The 16209-nt window shown below is 54.7% G+C and overlaps 1 protein-coding gene across 1 annotated transcript in view; it reads left to right on the forward strand.

The window, feature by feature from the left end:
* The first annotated feature begins 1176 nt into the window (after positions 1-1176).
* Positions 1177-16209, forward strand: part of MYO1F (myosin IF) — a 28248-nt gene continuing 13215 nt past the window's right edge. Inside the window, 14 exon segments of the mRNA XM_068537068.1 lie at positions 1177-1224; positions 8291-8428; positions 8908-8997; positions 9080-9174; positions 9547-9634; positions 9762-9851; positions 11682-11813; positions 11980-12114; positions 12354-12486; positions 12692-12888; positions 13654-13734; positions 13841-13927; positions 14703-14849; positions 15345-15512. Of these exon segments, the coding sequence (XP_068393169.1) occupies positions 1177-1224; positions 8291-8428; positions 8908-8997; positions 9080-9174; positions 9547-9634; positions 9762-9851; positions 11682-11813; positions 11980-12114; positions 12354-12486; positions 12692-12888; positions 13654-13734; positions 13841-13927; positions 14703-14849; positions 15345-15512 (1629 nt within the window).

Raw genomic sequence — 16209 nt, forward strand, 5'->3', positions numbered from 1 at the left:
AGGACAGAAGGTGGTCCTAAGGGATCACGCAGTGCCTGCAGGGACAGGGACAGATCCCTTTCCTGGGGCTTAGGGAACCCAGTTCCCAGCCGAGTTTGGTGCCTCACCTCCCTGTGTGGCCTTGGGCAAGTCACTTCCCCTCTGTGAGTCTCAGTTCCCACATATGTCATATTTGGAAGTTTGTCAAGATGTGGAAGGTGTCTGGGGGATCTCTCCATTGGAACGTTCAGAGGGTTTTGGGTTCAGCCCCTCTGCGTCCACAGCTGGGAGGGGAAGCTGTGTCAGATGGGTCAAATGGGCGGTGGGTTGCAGTGATGGTGGCGTGACGGCATGCTGGTGTGGGTGCCAGGGTGGGCTGGCTGTGGCAGTCACAGAAGCAGGAGTTGGTGAGATGCAGCGTGTCCGTGCCGCCACCGGTACCCTTCTCCCGGGAGGGTGGCAGGGAAAAACACTGCAGCCAGAAAGAAGCATTGCCACCTGGGGAGACGGAGGTCTGATGATGACTGTGGTGACAGGGTTGGGGAGACTGTCATGGTCCTGGGTCTAGATGCAGTAGGATCATGTCACACACACTAAGAGGGAGCCTGGGCTGCCTATCTCACTCCCACGACTCCGTGCCTCTGCAAACCACTTCAGCTTTCATTTTTTGTCATTCTGTTAATGAGGGTGGGCGGCTGGGACAGTCACAGAGCCGGTGGTGACAACTGTAGTGTTTCTGGCAGTTGCAGCAGGCAACTGACCAAGGTGGAGGCAAGGATTGCCTTAGCCTGAGAGATAACGTCTTATTTCAGAAAGTCAGTGATAAATTGGGCATCACTGGCCAAGGACCCCTTTGATTAATTCACAAGCAAACCACCAGCTAGAGCTCTGGGCTTGGGATGGAAACTCTTCCCAGACGGAGCCGAGCCAGGAAGACTCCTTGATCAAAAGAACACAGGAAATGATTTGCTACTTGAGAGAAAAGCAGCCCCTCCTAAGGAAGCCGTGTGAAATGCTTAGTCAATGATTTGCTTGGCCAACCGTGTCTGGGAAGGGAAAAACTCATGCAAGAGGACCACAGAGAAAAAAAAAAAAGTGGAATCCATCCATGAGGCCAATACCTCTGTCTAGGGGTGCTGACATCTTCCTGGAGGTGTAATGGGTGCCAGGAAGAGTGTTGAAAGATTCAGTGAAACGATGTTCGTAAAGTGCTTTAAAGAGCATGTAATATGTGCTCAACACACGGTAACTGCCGCTGTGGGTGACGCTCATTCATGGTGGGAGTTAGCGGTGGTGGTGGATGGATGTGCCTCATTCTTGGTTACTGTAGAGGAGTTGGGTTGTTGGTGCCATTGGTTGTGATGGTGGTCATTGCTGTCAGTTGTCCCAAGTTGGTGGTGACCATGGTTCTTGTGGGTGGGCTGGTGATAGTAATGGTTGCTTTTGGTGCCAGCTAGTGTTGAATGTTGGTGGTTGGTGGTTGGTACGTTCTCAGCTGGAGGGTTGCTCTGTGGAGTGATGGCAGTTGGTCATCATTTGAAGTTAGGTGGTCACGATAATGTTTGTTTGCTGTTGGTTGTTCATTGCTGATTTTTGGTGTCGGTCTTGGGACTAGTGGTGATGTATCACTGGTTTTGGAAAGGGGTATGGCTGACTGCTGCTTCAATGGTAGTGGGTCATGTGTGGTTGTTGATGGCTAGTACTGTGATCGTGGTTGTTATTGTCAATGGTGGTTGGTTATTATGGGTTGCTGGTGCTGGTGATAATAAGTGGTGACGGTGCTGAGTGATGATAGGGAAACGGGTGGTGGAATCCGTCAATGTTTTTCTGTCTGATGTTAGCTGGTGGTGCTGGCTTTGAGGTCATCAGCAGTTTCTGTTTGGCTTTGGCTGGGGGGCCGGTAAAGGCAGCAGTTGGTTGTCCTCGGTTGACAATGGTGGTGACCTGAGGGTAATCGTGGTTGTTTTGAAAAGACAGATATAAAGCAGGGAGACCAGTAATGTGGCTGCTTGATCGAGGGGCGGCGGCCATGGGGATGGACAGAAAAGGCTGGGAGGTCAAGAGAGAGTTAGGGAGAAAGACTCTAGAAGGCCAAGGGTCCCCACATGTTGGAGAATGGCCTCTGTTTAGGCCAAGAGAAAACTGAGACACCCCTCCCAAGGGAGGGGGAGACCTGAGAGCCTTTAGAGATGAGAATGTTGTTTGCATGGTATAGAGACACAGGGTGTAGCCCCAGAACCCCACTGAGTAGGACCAAGGCTCCAGGGGCACACCGGGAGCCCAGGGCGTGGCCGGGGGTGGAGGGCGGCTCCAGCAGCCGATGCCACAACAGCTTCGCCTCTGCCTCTCCGCCGGCTGGCAGCCGCGGTGCACAGGGCCCCAGCGAGGAAGGAAGTGGCTGTTTCATTGTTCTCTCCAGTCTGGGGCTCTGCTCATCACCACCCAGGAGCAGGGAGGCCAGAGCAGTTAGGGCAAATTGCAAAACCCTCATCCAGCCCTTCCCCCTGACCCTGTGCCCCGTGCCTGTGGGATCGGCCAGCTTAAGGCTGCTGCTGCTGCTGCTGCTGTTGGCGATGGAGGGAAGCTAGTGTTTCCTCCTGACAAGCTTGGCCTTGTTGAATCTGCACAACTGCCCCGTGAGGCCCATGGCCCTCAGTATTCCCATTTGCCCGATGTGAAAACAGAGGCAGAGAGGTTAGGCGAGCTGCCGTACAACCCAAAATAGCAGAGGATTTCAACTCAGTGATCCCCAGGGTCACACTTTTTAACAGCCACCTTGACCTACAACCTCCTCCTCCTCCTCCTCCTCCTGCCAGGTGAGAGGCCGCCTGGGGGTGTGGGCTGACCCCCATACTCCCCAGGCTGCCCACCCCTGCCTCATTTGGACCTGGACTCTCTGTTCCAAAGAAACTAGGATCCTGGTGTCCCACACACACCCAAGGCCTTCCTGGCCCATGGCTCCTGCTGCCACCACTGACACGGTCTGGGACATTCATGTTGCAAAGCCTGCCTCCTACAGGAAGCCTTCTCTGATTGCCTCAGCTCTCCTTAGCACCGTCTGATTGGGATCACTGTCTCCCCTGGGCAACTCACTTCTGAACTACTCAAGGGCAGAGTCTAGGCCTGGTTCCCACCTACCTCCATGCACAGTAGGGGCTCAGGAAGTGTGTTCACTAGAGGGCTCCAATGCCCCAGCCCTACAGGAGCCATCACCTTGGCCCTCCCTCCTTTGGCACCAGGGAAGCTCCACCCCTCCATACCCTCTGCCGTGGGTTGAGGGGAGCCTCTCTGAAGAGCTGAAGTTAGAATCTACGTTCCCACTCCCATCCCAGCCACCTCTGACCCCTGACTATCTTTCACAAGAACCCCAGCCAGTTGAGTCATCCTTGGCTTGTGGTCAACTATGACCACAACCTCTTTGTGGTACCCTCACCCTCCAAGAAAGGAACAAACAGCTTCAACTTGACGGTTGGAGACTTGGAGGTCACAGAGAGATGGACACCCATGACACAGGGCAGGGGGCAGTCTCATCCCAATGAAACTTCATTCATTTATTCATTCAACGAGTCTACATCGACCAGCTCCTCTATCCTGTCAAGCCACTGATCACTTCTATTAAATGCTCTTGGGGCCACCGGCTGCCATTTCCTGAGGCACCCCAGTGCATCTTTTCTCAGCACTGTCTCATTTACTTCCCCTAGCAAACCCACAGAGGAGATTCATTATGGAATCCATTTTACAGATAGGAGCAACTGAGGCTTGGAGAAATGAAGTGGCCTCCCTGGGGTCAACAGAGCCAACTGTTAAGCCAGGCCTCACACCCAATCCATCCCTTGCCAAAATTGTCGACTCTCCTCCCTCACACTGTACCCTCTTGAGGAAAACCTCTCCCGCTGCCACAAACAACCCCGTGGTTTTTGTGATCGCATAGAGCTAGGATGGATCTGGGGGTCCCGGTTGCCTGGGGCGGGACACAGAGGGAGAGATAGCAGGGGCTACTAGAGGCAGAGGCCCACTCAGCTGGGTGGGGGAAGGAGGAAGGGCCAGGAAGAGGAACCAAGTCCTCAGGGTCAGGAGAGCCAGCCAGACACAGCCAGTCTCGGGGCTTCTGACCTCAGAGAAAGGAAGTGGCCTTGAGTCTCAGCTGAGCCTGCGGGGTCCCAAGAGCATGGAGACCGGGGTGACCCCAAAGGGGAAACCCTGGACAGGACCAATCTTGTCTTCTCCTCGTCCTCTTCTGACCTGAAGCACCAACCCCGGCCACCCCCCAACCCCGACATAGACCCGGCTTCCCTTCCTGCTGTGTGACCTTGCCGAGGACACCTAACCTCTCTGGGCCATAGTTTTCTCTTCCACAAAATGGACCTAATCAGAGTACTGACCTCGGCATGTGCCCAGAGGATGCAGTGAGGTAATTCACTGAAAAAAGCTTAGACCAGAGTCTGGCACAGAATAAGTGCCAGTGGGGTGTGAACTATTGTTATGTATTGTTGTTCTCGGTTACCATGGTTACCACCCAAGCCCCACCCCTTGAGGTCTTCAGAGAGAGAGAATCCACTTCCTGTTCCCCCTACACACCCCTACCCAACCTCCCCACACCGACTCAGGGAAAGAGCAACCCCACCGGGTCCGTGAATGACACCACTTCACCCCTGAATTTCGAATTTCATGGGTTCTTCTCACCAACACACTGGCGAGCCTCCCCATCTTGAAAACAGGAAATACACTCCCCTGACCCCTCCTCTCCCCGAAGTCTCTTTCCCTCTTCCCCAAGAGCAGTCCTCTCTCCTTGACCTCCAGTTCCAACTTCTGACCCTGAGGTCAACAACGCTCTCCATGGGGTCCCTCTGAGTCTCCAGTGAGCGTGGAAGTTCTTCAGCAGCTGGGGGTCCGGTCAACAGTTCCCTGCTTCTCCCAACCAGCCCCTGTCACCTCCAGGCCTCCTCAGGTCCTGGCTTCCTCCAACCTCAGCCTCTGCCCTGGGCACACCTGCCAACACCTCCGTGCCCCTGCTCTCACAACCTTGTCTTCCCCCTACCCCGCCCTTCCCACTGCATCCTGGGGTTCTCAGGGCATCACATCCAGCACCCTCTTCTTATAACAAGCATCCTGGCAGGTCCCCTTGAAACGCTGAAATGGAACAGTGAAACACACAGACTTCCATCCTCCGAAAACATTTAATGTGGCCCCCTGCAAGGCGAGGAGAAAGTTATTTAGAATAAAATGTGCATGAAAAGATGAAAGTGCTCAGGCCAGTGGCCCAAGAACGTCCACTGGGGCGGCCAGGTGCTCACACCTGGACACAGGTGCGTCTCAGCGAGCGAGACAGCCCCCCCGCCACAAACAGGACACGTTAACCTCACCAGCAGCATGAGCTTCCGAACGCTGGACATTTCTTAGTGAAATCTGAACAAAACTAAAACCTCCCTTGCTACGCAATAGCCACTTTCCTGTAAAATGCAGTGGGTATCAACCATGCAAAAAATACATAGATTTTCTGTTTGTACATAAAATAGGTTTTGGTTCTCGGTTCCAATGATTATAAACAGGTTTGTCACTTACATGAACTTCTGCTGGGGTGGGGTGGGGAGCTGAGGGCAGGACGATTATGTATTTGTAAAATATGTAATTAGGTACATGTGCAAATTTAAGGGGACCTATGGCCCCCTTAAATGCCAGCCATGTCCCCATCCCTGGAACAACCAAATATGCTCCCACGATTTTTTTTTTCTTTGGCCGCGCCCTGCAGCATGCGGGATCTTAGTTCCCCAACCAGGGATTGAACCCGTGCCCCATGCAGTGGGAGCGCGGAGTCCTAACCACTGGACCACCAGGGAAGTCCCCCACAATTCTTAAAGTGCCCCCAGGAGCAGTACAGCTCAGCTATTGTGCATGACGTCCAGAACGTGGATGGGGCTATGGTGAGGGATGCCTGGGGGCTGGGGGGTCCAGAGGGAGCACCTGACCTGTCCTGGAGTCAGGGAGGTCTTCTCGGAGGAGGCGTCACCTGAGCCAAGCCTTAAGGCATGGGTTGGCACTAGCCAGGCAGGAAGGGTGTGCTGGGCAGAGGGCTCAGCATGTGCAAAGGCTTAGAGGCAACACAGTGAGGAAGCGAAAGAGTTCTTCCCAAAGCCCTAAGTTACTGGCACAAAGTAGGTGCTCAGGAATTCTTTGTGGAGTGGATGCATGGAGGTGGCAATGATAGGAAGCCATAGACAGAGAGATGAGATGGTATTTGTCATATGAAAAACTCACTCTCAATACTCAGGCTGGAAGCAGTCTCAGGGGTTTGAGCCCTGCCCACCCTCCTCCTCTGCATTCTCTTCCTGCTTCGGTCACACCTCTGCACATTTGCCCAGGCAGTTCACTCTGCCTGGTGAACCCTTTCTCCCTGCTCTTGATCAAAACCTTTCTCGGCTTTCACATCCCACCCCAAACACCCCTTGCCTCCCAGCCACTCATGAGTGTGGATGCAAGAACCTGGCCTTTGCTGTCAGATGGACCCAGATTCGAATCCCACATCCTTGGAAACAGTTTAGCTGCATCCTTGGTCAAGGGTCAAATACTTCTCAAGTCCCAGTCTCCCTCCTAGCCTACACCACACTGAACTGCTGTGAGGATTGCCAGTAATACTGGTGACATCTGCCCCCAGCGTCAGGCATGTTGTAGAGGCTTGGTGAATGTTAATTCTGTCAAGTGTCCCTCTGCCCGGGGATTATCCTCCTACCCCACTTTGTTCCCCAAAGCAGTTAATCCCTCACATCAACCCTGGGAAGTGAGGCTGCTTCTCCCATTTTCCAGATGAGGCCACTGAGGCTCTGATCAGTGTTAGGTCACACGGCCAGGATTAGAACCCAGATCTACCCCCTCACCAAAGACTGGGTTCATTTAGTGTCTGTGGGTATCCTCCCACGGATGCCCCCGGGGTCATCAGCATGTCCAGAATCTGAGCAAGCACCTCCCCTGCTCAGGAACTTTCTGTGGCTCCCCAGTGCCCCCAGGTGAGACTGGCTTCTCATCCACCTCTGCCCTACAGTTGCTCATGCTGACCCTCCTGCTTGATCCCTGCCTGAATTCCTTCCCAGATGGGCCCAGCGCACCATCTCCATTCCCCAGAATCTGCCTGGCAAACCCTGGTCATCTTTGAAGGCTTGACTTTGGTTCCCAGCATCTTTGCTCTTGGGGGTTTTTCCTCTGAAGCTGGGTTTCTTTCTTTGCCCTTGTCCCTTGTTTGTTCGATAGGTCCTCCCTGCTGGGACTAGCAAGGACTCAATCCCAATCCCTGCCCTCCAGGAACTCCAGGTCTGGGGCGGGTAAGGGGCTTCCCAGAGGAGGGACATCTTGTCTGAGCATGAGTTCACCAGACAGGAGAGCTCCAAGCCACCATCACTCTGTGCGCCGGACTCCTCCATGACAGGGGTATATTGAACGGAGCCAGAGGGGGCCTGAGAGAGCCAGCGTGCTTGAGCGTTTTAGGCACTGGATGAGTTCGTTTGGGCTGAAAGGAGAGAGCATTCCTGGCAGGCTTCCTGGAGGAAGGGTTTTGAGAAGAGCCTGTGTCTGAGTCTCCTCGTTGGGGCCTAAGGAAGGTGTCATCTGATGAAAAGCTGAGGGAGGAAATGAGAAGGCTAAGTGGGAGCCTGGGAAGGTGCAGGGGCTGGCTCTCTGAGGACGGAGAAGCCCACGGCAGGGATGGAGGGAAGGCTGTGCGAGCTGAGGACCAGAGTCACGGCCAGGCACAGAGGCGGAGATCACAGACACATGGTGGCTGAGAGAATCTCAGAGGGATGGGCTAGGATGACCCCGAGGGAGGAGGATGGGAAGGGGAGGAAGGAGTCCATCTCGAGGTGGAAGGGGTGGCAGCGGGTCAAATGCCACGGAGAAGTCAGGGACTCAGCCTGGGCCAAGGCAGGGAGAGCGGGGCTGGGGACGTGAGAAGCAGGGTGGGGACTCCCCCATCAAGCCTTCTCTGATGCCCTCCTCTCCTCCCACAGCCACCAGAGTCCCAAGCACACTCTGCCCTGCTGGGCCAGGCATCGCTGTCTCCTCTATGGCAACGGGATACTAAGTGGAGGCATGGCGGGACCAAAAGAGAGGGTTGAGGGATGTGTCAGAGCCTCCTCCTTTGGGACTAGACCTTGCCTACCTCTCCTGGTGTCCCGGAGATGCAGGAGGAGGAAGGGAGGTGGTGGGGAAGGGGCCAGCATCAGAAGCTGATGATGGAGGTGAGCCAGTAGGGGGGTGCTGAGGCACCATCCCCCGCCACGCCCCCTGCAGGGGCTCACCGCCACCCCGCCGCCCCCACCCCCAGGGCAGCAAGGAGCGTTTCCACTGGCAGAGCCACAATGTGAAGCAGAGTGGCGTGGACGACATGGTGCTGCTGTCCCAGATCACCGAGGACGCCATCGTGGGCAACCTCCGCAAGCGCTTCATGGACGACTACATCTTTGTACCCTGGGCCGCGGGCGGGGTGGGCAGACGAAAGACAGAGGGACAGGACGATGACTGACTGACCAATGGATGGAGAGCTGGTGTGCGGATGAGAGCAGACACGGCTGGCAGAGGGACTGCAGCATGGAAGGGACACACATAACTGAGCACAGGAATGGGGGGGGATGGGCAGTAAGGGTGCTGGGTGTTAGGACAGGGGACAGTGGAGTGACAGCAGGGCCCCGGTTGGGGGTGGCCCTGGCCCTCACTGCTCCCTCTGCCCCAGGGGTAGGTCAGCCACAGCATATTCTATTCTCCCCATTCTGGATCCAGATCAGTTTTTTCCTAAGAGACCCAGGGTGCGTCTGAGTATCTCCAGCTCTTCCTCCAAGCCATGGGGCTCTAGGAAGCCCCAAGGGAGCAGGAGGTGGGAACAGGGGCCCATGAGGGACAAAGCCTGCTGGGACACTGCACGGCCCTTAACCGTCCCCCAACCAGACCTACATCGGCTCCGTGCTCATCTCCGTAAACCCCTTCAAGCAGATGCCCTACTTCACTGACCGTGAGATCGACCTCTACCAGGGCGCGGTGAGGCCGGGGCCAGGTGGGAGGCACAGCCCCAGGACCCCCAGGCCCTAGCCCTAGGCTGAGCCCAGACCTCCCCCGCCAGGCCCAGTACGAGAATCCCCCGCACATCTATGCCCTCACGGACAACATGTACCGGAACATGCTCATTGACTGTGAGAACCAGTGCGTCATCATCAGGTACGGAGTGGGGGTCCCAGCCCCTCATGCCCACATCATCACCCCAGGGAGGTTTACCTGGAACTCCTGATCCAAACAGACCCTCGTTGTCCCTCTCCGCCTCTGGCCCTGCTTTACTTTTCTTGTCACCATCTGACCTGTGATATATTTTATGTATTCATTCTGTTACTGCCCATCTGTCCCATCTAAATGTCAGGAAGACAGAGATTTGGATCTGCCTTGTTCACTATTGTATCCCCAATGCCTGGACTATTGCCTGGCACACAGTAGGTGCCATTCATTCAATGAATGAATGAATGATGGATCAGACACTGGAAAGAGCACTTCCCCCACCCCTGGTCACTCATTATTCCTTCCCTCACCCATCCCCAGTGGAGAGAGTGGAGCTGGGAAGACAGTGGCAGCTAAATACATCATGGGCTACATCTCCAAGGTGTCGGGCGGAGGCGAGAAGGTCCAGGTAAGGCGAAACAGAAAGAAGGGCTGAGTCTCCCCACTCCGCACGGCATTTCATCCCCCCCCCACCCCGAACTCCCACACCCCACGTCAGTCTGACCTCTTCCCACCCCACCTGCTTCTTTCCCCAGCATGTGAAGGACATCATCCTGCAATCAAACCCACTGCTGGAAGCCTTTGGCAATGCCAAGACTGTGCGCAACAATAATTCCAGTCGCTTTGTAAGTCTCTGCAGCCTGCTTGGAGCAGATGCTCCCCCCACACTGACACACTGACCTCCCTCTCTCTCTCTCTCTCTCACCTGTATTCTCAAGAATACAGGAAATACCTGCTCCTTACTGGGAGACTCATTTCCTGTTCATGGTTCATCTGAAAAAGAGTCCCCCATCAGCATATCTGTGGAGGCCATGACATGTCTGTGTAGTGTTCTTGAATACTCTTCCCCCGGCTGCAACCAGGCTACGTCTGTTCCTATTCACACTTCAGGTCCCATTTATTCCCTCATTCATTCTTTCTTTCATCGTATGGTTCTTGGAGTCCTTTTGTGTCAGGTGCCATGCTGAGCCTAATGGAAGACAGAATAGGTAAACGGATTTGGATTTATCATCAGTTTCTGTCACGGCTTAGAAGTGTGGCTTGGACAAAGAAAAACAATGTAACCTTGTGGGGCTCCTCTGCTGGGATGGGGATGATATTAATATCCATCTCATAGACCTCAATAATTTCAGTAAATGCCTGAACATGGAAATGGATTAATGAATTACAACACTAATGATATTTTTTAATTTACCTAAATATTATTAGTTATAGTTATTAGCTATATTTTTATTTTCTAATATATTTTCTAATATAATTATATTTGAAGTATCTTCCCCAACATTTTATTGTAAAATTTTTCATATACATGGAAAAGTTGAACGAATACTACAGTGAACGCCTGTATGCCCATCTCCTAGATTCTACCATTAATAGTTTACTATACTTGCTTAATCGTATCTCCATTCATCCATTTTTTTTGAGGCACTGCAAACTAAGCTGTAGACATCATACCTTTCCCCCCAAACACTTCAGCATGTAGATCGTTAATTATAGTCCAATATAATTTTGCAGTTCTCTTTTATTTCTTTTAAAGTAACAGCAAAATATATAAATCTAAAGGGGACCATTCACTGAGTTTGGACAAATGCATACACCTGTGCAACCCACACCCCCACCGATATACAGAATATCACCATCTCTCCAGAAAATTCCCTCTTGTCTCTTTCTAGTTGATCTCTACTCCTACTTTACCCCAGAAGCAACCACTCTGATATTTTCTTTTTTCACCGTGGATTCGTTTCAGCAGTTCTAGAACTTCGTATAAATGGAATCACACAGTCTGTGTTTTCAAACTACTAATGCACACCAAAACATGAATGAATCTCAAAAATATGTAATTCTATTTTATTTTATATAGTTTTATTATACAATAGAATAAGTATTTGTCATACATTATAGGTGTTTAATTGTGTAGTATGATGATGTCATTTGTATTGTAATTGGATGTAGGTGGCAGAAAGGAGAAATAAGGGGCTTGTCTGCCTTCCAACCTCCAGCCAGAGTGGAACCCAGATGGAGTCAGAGACCAAAGATGGTGTGGGTCCCTTGCTCTGGGCTCAGGGACAACATATGGGAGACGCCCAGGATCATTGGAACCAGTAGCATTCCACAGAGACATGGAGGCCTCTGGGTTATGGTGGGGGGACTGGGGAGCTGTCAATAAACTGTGATACTTCTCTGTGCCAGGCACAGGGCTAGATGCCCCGAGTGAGGGCTTGAATCATCAGAGAGGGAGGAAAAGGCATTCCTGGCCCAGGACACAGCTTAAGCAAAGGCTGGAGGGAAGGAGCTGGTGAAAAGAACAATAAGTGGGAGGTGAGGAGAGAAAAGCAACTTGAGGTCACATGGGGAAGAGCGACAAAGAGGCCAGGCTCGTAAGACTGATTCCTCAATCCTTCCTCACCTGCAGCCCTGGGACCCTGGGAGGGCTGATGTGGCTCTCTCGGGTTCAGGGCAAGTACTTTGAGATCCAGTTCAGCCGCGGTGGGGAGCCAGATGGGGGCAAGATCTCCAACTTCTTGCTGGAGAAATCCCGAGTGGTCATGCAGAATGAAAACGAGAGGAACTTCCACATCTACTACCAGGTGCACGGAAGGGGGCCGTGGGGCTGGGGCAGAGGGAGCCCCACCTGGAGCCCAGGGGGAGACAATGGGAGGGTCAGCGTTCGGAAGCCCATGACAGTGAGGACTCGGGGATTACGAGGGCTGGGCCAATCCACCACCACATGCGTGAGCATCGTTTGCCCTCCAGCTGCTGGAAGGGGCTTCTCAGGAGCAACGGCAGAACCTGGGGCTCATGACCCCCGACTACTATTACTACCTCAACCAAGCAGACACCTACAAGGTCGATGGCACCGATGATCGGAGCGACTTCAGTGAGACTCTGGTGAGCGCCAGCTGCCCCTCCAGCCCCGGGAAACTTCCCGTGTTACAAGTTGGGAAACCAAGGCCCAGAGAGGGGAAGGAACTTGCCCAAGGTTACAGAGCAAATGAGTGAAAGAGCCAGGACAGAGACCCAGGTGTCCTGACTCCCCAGGTCTGTGCCATGGCCCCCAAAACCTAACCCAGGGGGCAGCCTGGAGGTCGGGATTTGTGGCACAGGCTCTGTCCCTGTTGTGCCCCCAGAGTGCCATGCAGGTCATCGGGATCCCGCCCAATGTCCAGCAGCTGGTCCTGCAGCTTGTGGCAGGGATCTTGCACTTGGGAAACATCAGCTTCCGCGAAGATGGGAATTATGCCCGGGTGGAGAGTGCAGACCGTGAGTGTGGGTGCTGTGGAGGGCGGGGTGGAGGCGTGTATGCATGTGTGACCTGCTTCCTCCCTGTGTGGCCCCCTGGGGGTAAGGTCCCATGAGGACAAGATCGGTGTCACTGGGCAAAATGGGGAGAGATGGGGGCGCTCACAAGAAACCCAAGAGCCCAACGGACTGCTCCCTTCCCCCCACCCGCCCCATCACCTGGCAGTCTTGGCCTTCCCTGCCTACCTCCTGGGCATAGACAGCGGGCGGCTGCAGGAGAAGCTGACCAGCCGCAAGATGGACAGTCGCTGGGGCGGGCGCAGCGAGTCCATTGACGTGACCTTGAACGTGGAGCAGGCAGCCTACACTCGGGACGCCCTGGCCAAGGGGCTCTACTCCCGTCTCTTCAACTTCCTCGTAGAGGCAAGTGGGGCCGGGGGTGGGAGAGGAGCTCAGGGACAGCACCAGGCCCTGGGCTTGGACCAGCCCAGCGGCGGTGGGGGGGGGGGGGGGGGCGAGGGGGGCGTCTTGACTGTCATGACCAGTTTGTGGGCATGACCTCACCAATGCCCAGCCGTAGGAGGCGCCAAGCAGGGCAGGAGGTGATCTGATGGGAGATTTAGGGGCTTCCTGGCTGTAGCATGGAGCCCAGGAAGGAGGGGTCTATTGGAAACGTCCAGGCCTGCACTGAGATGGGGGCTGTTGGGATGGACAGGGGTGGGTGCGTTTGAGAGCCACGAGGTGGGGGGAGGGGGGCTGTCAGGAGGACAAAGTGATGGACTAGACGGGGGTGGATGAGAATGGGACGTGTCAAGGTCAAGAATAGTGACTGTAGTAGCCAACATTCCATAGCACCTAATGTGTGCCCGCTATCGTTCTGTTTTCCATGCATCAGTTTATTTAATTCTTAGAAAATAGACCCCTAAGAGAGTTGCTACTATTACCCATTTTAAAGATGAGAAAGTAGAGGTGCAGAGTGGTTAAGGGGCAGAGCCAGCTCCCAAGGCAGGAACCCAGATGTTCTAACACCTGGGTTTCTCATAGGAATGACCGATGGGGGAAGGGGTATGCACAGAGGTGGGGAAGGCAGGAGAGAAACTGGTGGGAGGGGACCCAGCCTGTGAACATTGCTAAGAGCATTTCAAGAGAGTGGCAGGCCACTCACCTAGTGTCCCCACCGCATCACAGGCCATTAACCGTGCCATGCAGAAGCCCCAGGAGGAGTACAGTATCGGTGTGCTTGACATCTATGGCTTTGAGATCTTCCAGGTACATATGACACTGCCACCAGCCCATGGCCACTCTAGGGTGGCCCAGTGGCCCCGGCCTCCAGCATCAGCCCACTTAGGGAAGCATTCTTTCCCTCTCTTGGCAGAAAAACGGCTTTGAGCAGTTCTGCATCAACTTCGTCAACGAGAAGCTACAGCAGATCTTTATCGAACTCACCCTAAAGGCTGAACAGGTGGGCAAGGGCAGCCAAGTGGCCAGGAGCAGGGGACACTGGGGGTGGAGGCAGGACCATGAAGGTTGCCAAGCAACCAGGGGACACCCCAGCCCCACACTGGCACCTGTCTCTGCTGACCTGTCCAAGCTCCTTCCTTCAGGAGAGGTTTTCTGCCTCTAAAGGTTTGACAAGGGCTAGGGAAGAGCCTCTTTGTTCACACCTTCAACAATTACTTATTGAGCACCTGCTGTGTACCAGGCACTGTCTGCCTTGCTAGGGAGACCTCCATGAACAGGACAGACAAAATTCCCTGCTGTTTTCATTCAACCCGTCCCATAGAAGCAGAGCCTGAGACTAGGATTCAGGGCAAATACCAGGAGATGACTGAAGAAGTGAGAAAGGGATTTTTTTTTTAAAAAACCACCATTCTTTTTTTTTTTTTTTTTTTTGGCCACTCCACGCGGGATTTTAGTCCCCCCACCAGGGATGAAACCCATGCCCCCCCTGCAGTGGAAGCGCAGAGTCTTAACCACTGGACCACCAAGGAAGTCCCCAGAAAGGGATTTTTTTTAAAGAGCCAAATAGGATGTATTCATGAGAAGGTCACACTTCAGGCAACTGGGGCTCAATTCTCGGACCCCTGGGGAAACTTCCGACCTGCCCCACACGGGGCAACGGGCTCTGTTATCAGAGACAGTCCTAAGTGATGAGATGGGAAGAGGAGTTATATGGGGGGTGGGGGAGAACATCTGTCACACCTCCTTCACCCATCCTCATGAAGCTCAAATTCTAGAAACACAGGCACCTTTGCCCAGACACCTGATCCCGTCCCTGCCCCCTTTGCCACCACCAGGAGGAGTACGTACAGGAGGGCATCCGCTGGACCCCCATCCAGTACTTCAACAACAAAATCGTCTGTGACCTCATCGAAAACAAGCTGGTGAGGGCCAGGGCAGATTTGGGGGTTCTCACTGGGCCCCGGAGCTGGGCTTGGGAGAGCTGGGAGAGCCGGGGCGGTTCCAGCCCCCGTAGGCCCTTCTCACCCATGCTCCCCCTTGGGCAGATGGAGCCCCACTGACGATACCTGTCAGCCACCTTGCCCATTCACTCTGCTTACCTGCTCACCTTTCACTTATTCACTCAACAAACATCCCCCCAGGCAGGCTGCTGGGGATAGAGGGGTCAAAGCTGACAGATCCCCCCACCATCTCAGTCTGGGGAAGGGATACAGGCATGGATCCTTTATGGGGTCCCCCACCCTATCCTGCACCAGCGAGCTTCCACAGCAGCCCCCATACATCTGGGCCCCCCACCAGCACCTTTTGCTCTTGTATTTGGGAGCCTCTCCTCTCCCTCCCCAATGAGCGAGACGGGGGCAGGGCCGGGCAAGGCTGATCCATGCCCCGCCCACCCCACCCGACGCCCTCACCCGCAGAACCCACCAGGCATCATGAGCGTCCTGGACGACGTGTGCGCCACCATGCACGCCACGGGCGGCGGCGCCGACCAGACGCTGCTGCAGAAGCTGCAGGCGGCCGTGGGCACCCACGAGCACTTCAACAGCTGGAGTGCCGGCTTCGTCATCCACCACTACGCGGGCAAGGTGCGCCCCACCCCCGCCCCATGGACCCCAGGGGGATTCCGCCCAGACCCCCAGCCAGGGCTGAAGAACTCCACCGGCCCCCTTCTCCAGCCCTCCCCCGACTGGCCAGAAACACAGACCCCCTACCACTGATCCCCAAGAACTGGCCTGTCACCCCAACCCATGGCCCTTCAGCCGGGGCTGTGGAACCCACTGGCCCATGATCAAGCCCACAGCTCTCCCAGCTAACAGGACAGGTCCCCCCCTTATAGGACACAAACTCCCCCCCATCGACCCCAAATTAAGCAGCAGACCCCCAAGCCCCAATCTGAGCTGTAAGCCCCACTATCCCCCTGACCCAGGACACAGCCCCCCTCCTTCTGATCTCAACTTGGAGTCCCCAGGGCCATGTTGCCAGCCACTGCCTCCACGATAGGCTGGAGCCCCCTACACACAGACCCCTAGCCAAGGCTTTAGAAATCCACTGGCCTCCGACCCTGGCCATGGCCCCCCCTCCCCAGTTTACAAGACTGAAGACTCTCCCACTGACCTTAACACGGGCAGCGAAGAACCTCAGGGGCCCCCTGGCCGTACTGCAGCCCACCAATCCCTAAAATGGGCCGGAGCTCCCGTGTTCCCTCAGCAGGAAGCAGCCCCGACAGAAACTATGCAGGGCCCCCACCTTGCGGATGGCAGACCCAGCCCACAAGCCTGGCCA

This window comes from Eschrichtius robustus, chromosome 2 (assembly GCF_028021215.1).
Source record: "Eschrichtius robustus isolate mEscRob2 chromosome 2, mEscRob2.pri, whole genome shotgun sequence".
In the NCBI taxonomy this organism is placed as follows: Eukaryota; Metazoa; Chordata; class Mammalia; order Artiodactyla; family Eschrichtiidae; genus Eschrichtius; species Eschrichtius robustus.